Source organism: Mandrillus leucophaeus, unplaced genomic scaffold (assembly GCF_000951045.1).
Source record: "Mandrillus leucophaeus isolate KB7577 unplaced genomic scaffold, Mleu.le_1.0 Scaffold231, whole genome shotgun sequence".
Classification (NCBI taxonomy): domain Eukaryota; kingdom Metazoa; phylum Chordata; class Mammalia; order Primates; family Cercopithecidae; genus Mandrillus; species Mandrillus leucophaeus.
In genome coordinates this window covers 875,738-887,746 of record NW_012102377.1, presented here as the reverse complement: position 1 = coordinate 887,746, position 12,009 = coordinate 875,738, and the positions used below count along the sequence as shown (strand labels likewise).

General features: G+C 35.8%; 1 protein-coding gene across 3 annotated transcripts in view; it reads right to left on the bottom strand.

Annotated features, from left to right (window-relative positions):
- The window catches only part of VPS8 (vacuolar protein sorting 8 homolog (S. cerevisiae)), a 245,287-nt gene that overhangs the window by 162,047 nt on the left and 71,231 nt on the right, over positions 1 to 12,009 (bottom strand). For all 3 annotated transcript variants that reach the window (XM_011981868.1, XM_011981866.1, XM_011981867.1), the window contains 2 exons: positions 10,448 to 10,494; positions 2,590 to 2,812 (listed from right to left, as the gene is read on the bottom strand). In XM_011981868.1, coding sequence (XP_011837258.1) covers positions 2,590 to 2,812; positions 10,448 to 10,494 — 270 coding nt within the window. The remainder of the gene's footprint in view (positions 1 to 2,589; positions 2,813 to 10,447; positions 10,495 to 12,009) is intronic.

Genomic DNA, 12,009 nt, shown 5'->3' with positions numbered 1-12,009 from the left:
CACCTCCTGGACCAACTTCCCAACTAGTCTCTTTGCTTCCTCTGCACTTGGCCCCCATCCCTCATTCTGTTACCCCTAAAACACAGGGTGCTCATGCTTAAAACTTTTCTAATGATTTTTCATAGCACTTAGAATAAGATGGAAAGATCTATACCTTGCCCTGCAAGATCTACCTCTGTACCAAGCTCCAGATCTGCTTCCTTTTCTGTTACTTGAACACCCAAGACAAAAATCCTTTTTTTTTTTTTACATTAGCTGTTGCTTTTACCTATAACAATCTTCTCTTCCAAGACCTTTGCATTACTGATTCCTTATCATTTAGCTCCCAAGACTCAATGCTGCCTCCTCAAAAAGACTATCTATAATTAACCAATCTAAGGTAGCCTCACATTATCTCTCTACCATATTTCCCGGTTTGATTTTTAACATAATACTTGTATTGAAATACTTTCTGGGCTGGGTGCGGTGGCTCAAGCCTGTAATCCCAGCACTTTGGGAGGCCGAGACAGGCGGATCACGAGGTCAGGAGATCGAGACCATCCTGGCTAACCCAGTGAAACCCCATCTCTACTAAAAAATACAAAAAAAAAAAAATAGCCGGGCGAGGTGGCAGGCGCCTGCAGTCCCAGCTACTCGGGAGGCGGGCACCTGTAGTCCCAGCTACTCGGGAGGCAGGAGAATGGTGTAAACCCAGGAGGCGGAGCTTGCAGTGAGCTGAGATCCGGCCACTGCACTCCAGCCTGGGCGACAGAGCAAGACTCCGTCTTAAAAAAAAAAAAAAAAAAAAAGAAATACTTTCTGGGTTTTTGTACACTGATATGTTCACTGTCAAACTTTTCTGCTAAAATTTAGGCTTTATGAGAGGACAAGCCTTGTTCACTAGGGATACTGAAGCATCCTCAGAGTCTGACGTTTAGTAAATGCTTCTTGAATTAATGAACAAATGCTGTTAAAAGAGTAAATACTACATTTGGTGTAGTGGACAAAGAGGCCATTGTTGACTCTAGTAAAAGTAAGATTGAAGAGTTAGGATGTGGGGAAAAAAATGAAAATAGCAACCTAGACAATGCTTTCAAGACATCTGGCTATGACTGGGAGGAGTGAGATGGGGCAGTAACCTAGGAGGAAAAAGGAGAGAAGGTTTTATATGGAGACATAAGAAACTGAGGGGAAGATTTTGAAATTGCTATTTAACATTAAAAAGACTGGAGTATATTTACATGGTATTGAGGAAAGACTGAAAATGTTATAAAGTGTTATAAACAGAAGAAACTAAATTTTTTTTCCTATATGTGATAGGTAGGCAAAACCAGATGGACAGCATGCTCTCAAATCATCAGACCTATTGTCAGACTATGAAGATTATGCCAAATTACCCATGTTATACAAAGGCAGGTATAAAACAGGATCTGGCTTTACTTTGCAAACTCACAGCCATTCATAAAGAGCTTCCAGAAATAAAATAATCATTTTTCCAAACCCTTAATCTCTATGTGATTTTGCACACTTTCAAAAAACTTTTGCTTTAAGACTTTTGTTAGTCTTCCATATTCAAGCTCAAGAGGGCTCAGCACCTCTGCAGGAGTAACATGCTCATTACTAGGACTAATGTGGAATTAAAGAATTAAATTGTGGGCCAGGCTCAGTGGCTCACACCTGTAATCTCAGCACTTTGGGAGGCCATGGCAGGCGAATCACTTGAAGTCAAAAGTTTGAGACCAGCCTGGCCAACACGGTGAAACCCCATCTCTACTAAAAATACAAAAATTAGCTGGGCATGGAAGTGTGTGCCTTTAATCCCAGCTACTCTGGAGGCTGAGGCACAAGAATTGCTTCAACCCAGGAGGTTGCAGTGAGCCAAGATCACACCACTGTACTCCAGCCTGGGCAACAGAGCGAGACTCTGTCTCAAAAAAAAGAAGAAGAAGAAGAAGAAAAGAAAAATAAATTGTGAAATGTCTTAGGCCAGAATAAATACTGCACCTCCATTAAGAAACTTATTTCAAGAAACTCAATTAAGATAACTTATTGTGAGAACCTCAGATACACTGGAAGTATTTCTCAAACAATGGCTGGCTATTCATGCTAAAAAGGTCTATAACTTGCCTCTTATACCATGCTCTATATTTCAAAACTCTGGACTTACATACTAGCTCTTTTTTAAAATGGCATCATATTTTTCAAGGTAAAAATATTTTATAATTCATGAGAAAGCAGCCATAGTTGAAATTCACTTGCTCAATGAAAACTATATTAGCGAATGAACAAACTGATGAAGAGGGATCAGTTAACAAGCATTTACAGAGCAACTTCTAAACGTAAACTCTACACCAAGTACCATTGGGGATGTGAAAGAGACAGAAGACGACATAATCCCTGGCTTGCAAGGCACTTACAATCTAGCTTTTACTTAAATACAGTCCTAGGAAATATATTGACAAATATAAGTTTATAATACATCTTACAAAAAGTGCTCAATAAATAATTATGGTTTTTAGAAGGCAGGGTCAGGCCTGATCAGTGAAGTAAATGTAATCAATAAAGGAATGAAGTTTACTTCATAAGTTAGTAGACTGTCTATAAACTCACCTGCTGAATATCTAGGCTGGTGATATCCATATGTACAATGAGAGCTTCCACATTTTCCATTAATTTTTTATCTTGGAAATGAACAATCAAGTCTTTCATTACTTGGGGTGTGATTCCCACCAATTTATCACTTAAAATATATGGCTCAAGGCATTCCAAAAATACTCCTTTGGCCACTGAATTCTCACTTAATTTATCATACATCTGGCTAAATAAGAGATCCCTGTAACAGAAAGGGGGGGGGAAAACTTTTAGGAATATGCCAAATATTCATTAAATTTAGTCTCCAAAGTATATCTCATTTTTTCCCTATTTCAACTTACTCATGAATTTATTTAAAATGGCAATAATATTCACATAGAGCTTTACATTGCAAAAACTTTATATGTGGACGTGTGTATGTGTATATATATATGTGCGTGTGTGTGTGTGTGTGTGTATATATATATATATATAATCCCAATTAATCCTCCCAACACTTCTTTAACAAATCAGAAAAACTAAGCTAAATTGTTTGCTAACAGTAACATGTCTAACAAACAAGAGAGTCAGAATTTGAACCCAGCCTTCCGGCCTAAATCCTGTGTCAGTCTATTGTGGCATATTGCTTCTTAAAGACAACACTGACATGGGAACAGATAACTGGATGGACATCATGAAGCAGGAAAAATAAAAAAGGACTACTCATGATTTATCCTTCCCTCCTTCCTGGTATTTAAATATTCCTAGCTGACTTGCAGAGCCAGTATGCTTCTTTGTCTAGCTATAACCCTTTGCATCCCAAAATGTTTGGCTAGTGATTATTCATGGAAGAAAAAGAAAAAAAAAGTGTTTAATACTTTAAATATAAACCTAGAAACAATTTTGTTGCAGAAACAAAAATTGTTTTAAATTACTTTAAATGTCAACAACTTCGACAATGTTTATTTCATATTTCTGTAAATAACCCATAAATAATTTGAGTTATATTGACCATAGACAGAATTCTGAATTCTGTTTTCATACATTATATAAGTATTATTCTAAGTTGCTATTTATTCTTTAAAATTACCATTTTGTCTAATACAATATTTCAATATGCTGAAAAATCAGAATATACTTAAGTATTCCTGTACTGTTGAATATATTACTTATTTCTAATATTTTGAGTGATACTACAATGAACATCTATACAAAGCCTTTCCCATTTGGAGGGCTTAATTCCTAAATCACTCAACTTTTAGAAATTTATCTTAAGTGAAAAGATATGAAAAAATCTGTGGCACTTGAAATGTGCTACGAAATTATCTTCGAAAAGCATCACAGCATCGACACTGCCACCCGCAATGTATAATCATGCCAATGCATGACATTTGCAAGTTTGGTTTTTCTCCCCTGACAATTTAATAATTCTTTTATGACCAGCAAATTTGAGTAGTTTTCATGTTTTCATTTATAAATTGTTATTGCCTTGTATCATTCACTTCTTTGTTCATTCCGTTTTTAAAAAAATACAAAAACTGTGAATTTTATTTACCTGTTGAGATTATTTACTTTTTTCTACATGTGTAATTTCTTTATATGTATATCGTGTCAATTGTGGAAAGTGATAAATGGTTTGTTTATTCACAGGTATGGTCTTTCATGACAAGTCCCACACAAACGTCAAGGAAGCTCCTGAAAGGACTAGGATGGGGTTTTGACTCATCTGAAGTCGTGGAAGGGGACAGACGGAAAACAGACTGGCTACAACTGCACCCGAACTCCATGTCACCCTGCAATTAACAGCATTTGCAATATTCTGGGGAAAATCCATAGCCATTTATTTTGTTCTCAAATGCACAAATGTAATTTTACATCATTTTTCCTCTTCATTTAATATTTATCGAAATATTTTCATGTCAGTTTCATTTGAATCAATAATTCATCATATTTTTGTGATGACTGATTACTAGCCAAGCAGAAGAAACAGAGATTAATGGAGTTTTACTGTAAGAAAGAAAAAGTAACAAGACAACTAATGATTCAAAGAAAATGTCAGATTTGCTAGTCCTTGTACTCTGTAATGTGTTGTTAAAAGGAACATGCTAAAAAAGATAATTACATATTTTAGCTTAGTACAAAAAGCCTTGGAGAGAGAATTAAAAAGAGCTAAAAATTCAGTAAAGGCTACAAAAGTTAACTAACAAGGCACTCCTGTGTCAAATAGCATGTGATGCTGGTAAGATAAATGCAAAACCACACATTTCTTTCTTAACCAATCAGAAACTATAATATAAAGAAGAAAGAAAAATAAGGCTGAGCAACTCCTACTTGCATCTCTACCTTAAAATAAAATTTAAAAAAAATTATATTCAACGACAGATTCTCATCATTCTGGGGGAGTATTTATTAGTGCATCACGAAAGAGGGGAGATAGAAAAGTACAGTCCAGGCCGGGTGCGGTGGCTCATGCCTGTAATCCCAGCACTTTGGGAGGCCGAGGCAGGCAGATCACTTGAGGTCAGGAGTTTGAGACCAGCCTGGCCAACATGGGGAAACCCCCTCTCTACTAAAAATACAAAAATCAGCTGGGTGTGGTAGCGTGTGCCTGTAATCCCAGCTATTCAGGAGGCCTAGGCAGGAGAGTCGCTTGAACCCAGGAGACAGAGGTTGCAGTGAGCTGAGATCAACTCTAGCCTGGGCAACTGAGCGAAACTCCATCTCAAAAAAAAAAAAAAAAAAAAGACAAGTACACACAAAAATTTTTAGCTCTCACATTTCTTTCTATATTTAGGCATTATTCTCCAGGGTGCTATCTTTGTTTCCTAGAAGGACTGACTTCAAAGTTGATGTTTACCATTTCAAGCTTAGCCTCCCTATGGCCAGTCTAACAGAAAATCTATCATAAATAATAGAAGACCAAAGAGATATTTCTACAAACTTCGTTTTATAATAGTACTCACATTAAAGATATTTTTGAAGTTTATCATTTATAACTTCAAAAAGAGGACAACTGTTAAATTTACTTTGTACATTATCAATTTCATGATTTTTTAAAAGCGAAGAACAGCTCTGGTTATAAGAAATTACAAATTTAGAATTTATGGGAAGGGGAACAAGGGCATGAATCCTACCACTTGCCAATCCATACTAAATACATAACCAGAACCAAATAAGTAAATTTCCACCAAATACAAATGGTATTTAATACATCCAAAGTTGATTTGGGCTGGTTTCCTTATTTATAAAAGCAAAATTCAAACGAATTTTAAGAAATTATGTTCAAAATGCTCTATTTTCTGATACAAGTACCACAGTTTGTAAAGATTTCCTTTAAAAAAGCATGTGGTGATAGTTACACAACTGTGAATATACTAAAAACTACTGAATTGTATACTTTAAAAGGGTGAATTTTATGGTATGTGAATTATATCTCAATATAGCTATAATAAAATTAAAAAGGCCTTTTTTCCCCTAGCTTTGATGTTAGGTTGATGCAAAATTGCAGTTTTTGCCATTACTTTTAATGACGAAATTCACAATTACTTTTGCACCACCCTAATAAAATTTTAAACATCCAGTTCTTCCACAAGTCTTGATAATTAAGATCTTTTTGTTTCTCAAACAATAGTCCTGATGTTGAACAACATGAGGGAACAAATTAAAAGACTACTTCAAGTTCACTTTGGATTTAACAGAAATATTTTTGGTTCAGATGCATACGTAACGCAAGCCACTGGAACGATGGCTCCTTAACAACTGTGAATACCCCTTACAGTGATCAAAATTCAAGGGGGTCAGTATCATCCGTGTAGAACACCCATTTTGCTGTTTTTAGAATAACTGCTTTATTGCTATATAATTCACATATAATCACATAACCCTATTTTTAAACAACGTTAAAATTATAATTATGGTTTACATAAACTCTGGATCTATTTTCAAAGTAAAACTGACACTAGGGCTACCATATATATGCTAATATATAGCCTGTATTTTGCATAGGTAAAATGACAAATCAGAAGTATCCCACAAAAAGCCTGAAGACATTGTGTCTTTTGCCTAATACTGAAAAAAAAAAATACACAAAACGAAATTGAAATGAAATTGTGGAACACACACCAAATTATGAAAATAAAGTATAAGTCTTCAAAAACAGAATTCCTGTCATTTCTGATATTAAGTAATTTACAAAAGATTCTAATGCCAAATTTTAACCAAGATAGATGTCCATAATACACTGAGCAGTATGCCCTACACAGAAAAACAAATGTGATTACTGTCACATAGTAAAAATGATTTTACATTATAAAAGAGTTATTAAATATAAATAGGAATACATATACACATTAGCTTAATTAATTTACTGATGGGTATTGAATTCTCTGAGTTATGAAACTATGAGGTAACAGTGATTATAGTGTAATAATGGTTGTGGCACTAAGTTAAAATTAATTTCAGAGCATATATTATGTTTATAATTTCACTCACATAAAAAACAATATAATATGTGAAAATAAAAGGACTGCATATAAAAACAACATACTCAATCAGAAGACGTTAATATAAAAGGAATCTGGGGAACAGGATTGAGTGTCTGTGTAATGACCCTAGAAGTGGAAGAAGTTACCTGAAATTGGCTGGCTGAGTACTAGATGACATTTTGTTAGATTGTATTTGTATTATGCAAAATCTGAGCATTCCTTAAAGCAATGTTAATGTCACAGATATTTTACAAAATTGGAAATGTAGAAGAAAAGACCTTAGACATAAATAGGACCAAATGTCAAAAAGGATAGTATAAAGAGAGCGTCCAGTTCAAAGAGAAAAGTACTATACTGGAATGAAGCTACTTACATGAGACACTTCTTTGCTACAATTTAGCATAGGGAACTGACCATTTTTAACCTTATTATCTATGGCAACTCTAAGAAAAAAAAATTTTAAACTCTACCATTTAAGTGGTTACACTGAACTATTTAATTAAACATAGAATTCTTATATCTAATAAATCTTTAGTCATTGCATGTTTGAAATGGAAGGGAACTGAAAGATGGCCTAGATGCAAACAATTAAAGTTGATCAAATGGCTTATTCAACCTTTCCTTCTAAGCTCAGGCCCATACATAGAAGAATCTTAACATTCTGATGAAAAAGAAAAGCCGTATGGTGAGAAGCAAACAAGCACAACACAGATCTAGAACAAAAGAGGGAATGTTTGACCCAATGCCTAGTTTCACAGCCCCAGCCTTTCTTACATCTCTGGGAATGCTGCCCTCCCACTTCTTCTCCTATTAGAACCCAAAGAGTAGAATTAGGGACACAGACAAGGAGGGAAAGAAAGAGAATAAGAACCCACATGCTGCAACTTCTCCCAAGCAGAGGCAGGATCTAGTACAATCCAGTCTTTGGTGTTAAAAAACAGAATTGAGCGAGAGGGAAGCCATCCGTATGCTCTTTGTACTATGGTTCAGGGAAAATGTTCATGGCCTTGATCTAGGAGTGAGTATGTAAGAGCAGGAGGAGGAAGAAAGAAAAGAGGTACGGGTATGAAAAGGACCAGGAAGAGCTGAACTGAGGAAGGATTCTCTTCCTCTTGGAGGTGAGGAGTATACACTATGACTGCTGTTCCTGTTATTTCTGAGATCTCCAACAACAAATATTGTATTTGTTTCTGACACAATACAGAGAAAGCACGCTAAGGAATCAGGAAAAATTAAAGGAAAGAAGTTGACGAAAATAAAGAAATAATAAATAAATCCTAATTTGGTGAAAATTGAGACCAGATTTTATCTTCTATGTTATATGCTGTGATTCAATACAGAAATTATTGCATTCTCAGCCATTCAATAGGTGCAATAAATGTTAGAGAATATTTCCTTTTCAAATCATATAAAAAAGAAAAGTTTATCTCCGGAATATTTTAGGGAATAACAAAATATTTTGGGAAAATATCATCAATTTTTTCTTTTTCCCTATATAATCTTTCATCTTACAACTGTTAGGCCCACTTCAACTTTATGTCACTGTGACAGTATTTTAGTATTCAAGATAATGATCACAAGTCACCCTGCAAATCAGGAGGCAGGATTACTGCATCAGTTCAACCATCAGGTATTGGATAGCTATATTGTGTCAGGCACCATTCTAGGTAGAAATAGTCCGTTTTATAAAAATAAGCCTTTTTACTCTAAATAAAATTTAGTCTTTCAGGCACTTCACTTCATCTCATTTATAAATTATCTCAATTTGAATATCAGAGTTGATCCCAGTACTTATTAGTACTAGAAATACCTCTACACCTCCACTTCCTCATCTGAAAATGAGGATAACATTACCTCTCTTTACATGGTATTTATGAGAGTTAAGTAGAATATGTAAAACTGATTCATATAACTATTAAGGCTGCTTTAAAAATACAGGGACATACAACAAGGAATTGAGTGTGAAAGGGAGGTAAAGAGAGAACTAATTTAGAAAACGATAGGGTAAGGTTAGCAGACATATCATGGTGCTTTGCTTTCTGGGACACAATGATTAACTATACAATCACTGTTCATCAGCTAAAAGTAAACTAGCTGTTCAAGAGACACAAAGGTATTTCTGGCCCTAACACCTGAAAGAAATTTCTCCTGTAGCCTAAAGAAGACAATGTGTAATATAAAGTAATGTTCTTGGCCGGGCATGGTGGCTCATGCCTGTAATCCCAGCACTCTGGGAGGCCGAGACGGGTGGATCACGAGGTCAGGAGATCGAGACCATCCTGGTTAACACGGTGAAACCCCATCTCTACTAAAAAATACAAAAAATTAGCCAGGCTTGGTGGGGGACGCCGGAAGTCCCAGCTACTCGGGAGGCTGAGTCAGGAGAATGGCGGGAACCTGGGAGGTGGAGCTTGCAGTGAGCCGAGATGGTGCCACTACACTCCAGCCTGGGCGACAGAGCGAGACTACGTCTCAAACAAAAAAAAAAAAAGTAATGTTCTCAACATCCCTACTGTAAGCACGATGTATTTCGCTAATTATGTAACACTAGAGTTAAAACACTGGAATCAATTTGAGCCCCAAGGAGAACTTACTATAGCTATCTATGACTGCATCAGAGGTCTGACATAGCAAATTACTGCCCTCTTGATAACCTTTACTGATACTTCAAAATATGACCCAACCTTTTATGAATCAGGCTACTAGAATTTATATAAATTCATGAACCACGTCGTATTGCATAGGGTTTTGGGAGATATCTACATTAAACCTTCACATTTGTTCTCTATCACTTACAAAGTGGTATAAGCCAGCGGTTAAAATCAAGAACACAGGAGCTAGACTCATGTATTTGAATCCCACCTTTGCCACTGAGGCAGGACAGTCGCAGGTTGCAGTGAGTTGAGATTGCACCACTGCACTTCAGCCTGGGCGACAGGGCGAGAGTCCGTCTCAAAAAAAAAAAAACAAAGTATATATACCAAAAAAAGGAGATTGTGTGTGTGTGTGTGTGTATATGTGTGTATATATGTGTGTGTGTGTGTGTATATATGTGTGTGTGTATGTGTGTGTGTATATATGCGTGTGTGTATATACATGTATGTATACATCTATATATAATGAATCATACACTTTTTACTTTTAAAACTCCTTAATATTGCTCTTTTGCTAGTTACGTTCTTTACTTCCAATATCCTGCCACACAAATAAATAATATATCCATAGCATCTGTCTTAGGAAAATTAATTTTATTAGGTAAATGAACTGAAAATTGCTAAAGAATCAAATTTCTATAAATTAATATTTTTTAATCTATTCAGTCAAATTCATACAATTCCTAGCAATGGCTTATACATAAACAAGAGGCTACCTGTTTCCAAAATAATTGAATCTGACATGCAATGCATACTCACTTTCGCTGCAGCAGAAGGCAGTAATCAACTATGACAGGCACCATATCCTGTAGAGGAACCATAAAGAAAGCATCAGCCCCACAACCCTGTCCAGTGGCCCACTGATAATGACAGGACTGCTTAAGATGCTATTAGACTGTTAGGAGGATATAACTTTGTATCATGCTTTTGGTAAGCAATTTGGCATTATGTGTCAAAGTCTGAAAAATAGAACGTTTGACCTAGTAATTCTATTTCTGGAAATGTACCCTAAATATGTTTAAGAATAAAACTTATTTTAATGCATTAAGGTGTTCACTGCATCTTTCTAACAGAGGGAGCAGGAGAAGGAGGGGAAGGGGAAATGGGAAAGAAAAAAAAGAAATATGAATTACATTCAACAACATGGGAAAAGTTAAGTAAATTTTATTATTTAAGTAAAATACAACATATGTCTTACAAGCTTATCAAGAGTTTACAATATCATTAAAACAAATACTAGGTGAAAATATGCATTTGTCTCACAGATCTGTAAAGAAAACTCAAAAAAAAAAGGAAACCAGAAGAAAATAAATCAAATTGATAACGGGATACAGTTGGTCCTGCTGGTGGTTCAGGTGATTAAGGTTGCCCATATTTTGTCACAATCCTCCAAACCTGCTATTTTAACGTTGATTTAACGTCTCAGTTTCACAATATTTTTATTGCTTTAAATTCATCATGTACAGACTCATATCAAGTAAATGACAACCCACAATTTTGACCCTTTTCAATGGAAAGAGTCTGAGGGAGAAACAGTAGCTTATTATGACTGGAAATTGTCAAGTAACCAAGCATCAAACTTCAGCAGTATTCTTTCCTTTCCTGCTGGCTACAGGGAAATGGTTTCCTTTTAAAAATCCTGGAAGGGTTATGTTCTGGACAGAAATCTCATCAGGAGGGAGAAGGCACTATGTGAAAAAGAGCTCCACATACTAACATCTGTCTGATAAAAAGGTCAAACCTAAGGAACTCTTATTATTTGAGAGAGAGGTGACTAAAGAAGGACCTACAATCCTGAAAGGATTATAGGGCTATCCCTGACCCATCCTGCTTCCTTTACTTACGAATATTACTCATGACTACATGTAGATTTGATTCTTCGAAAATAGGAGGAAAAATTATAGATGTAAAAAGTGTTAAGAGCCATAGCAAATCTCAACCCTGAATGAGAATACAGTGGGCTAGGTAACGGGGAGTTGGTGGCAGGAGGACTTCCCTAGAAATGCTAGAGAAAATAAATATCCTTTAAAATACACAGCTGAGCTCCTAAGATAGTAAGGGCAATAGCCAGGTCTAAAAGTGAAAAGGGAACTGAAAACCAAAGCAGTAAGTTCCGAGTTGTTATTGATCCTATCCTGTAGGTTTGTTGGTCGCAGAAGAGCTTGGGCTTTAATGCCAGAAAGAAGTTGAGGCCTTAAACCCTTTTAACAGAGGGAACTGAAGCAGAGGACCTGCCTAAAACTGGGATTCTTGAAAAGCCGCATCCTCAATGAAAGGAAACTAGAAAAAAAAAAAATCTGCCTGTTGGCATAGGAAGATGA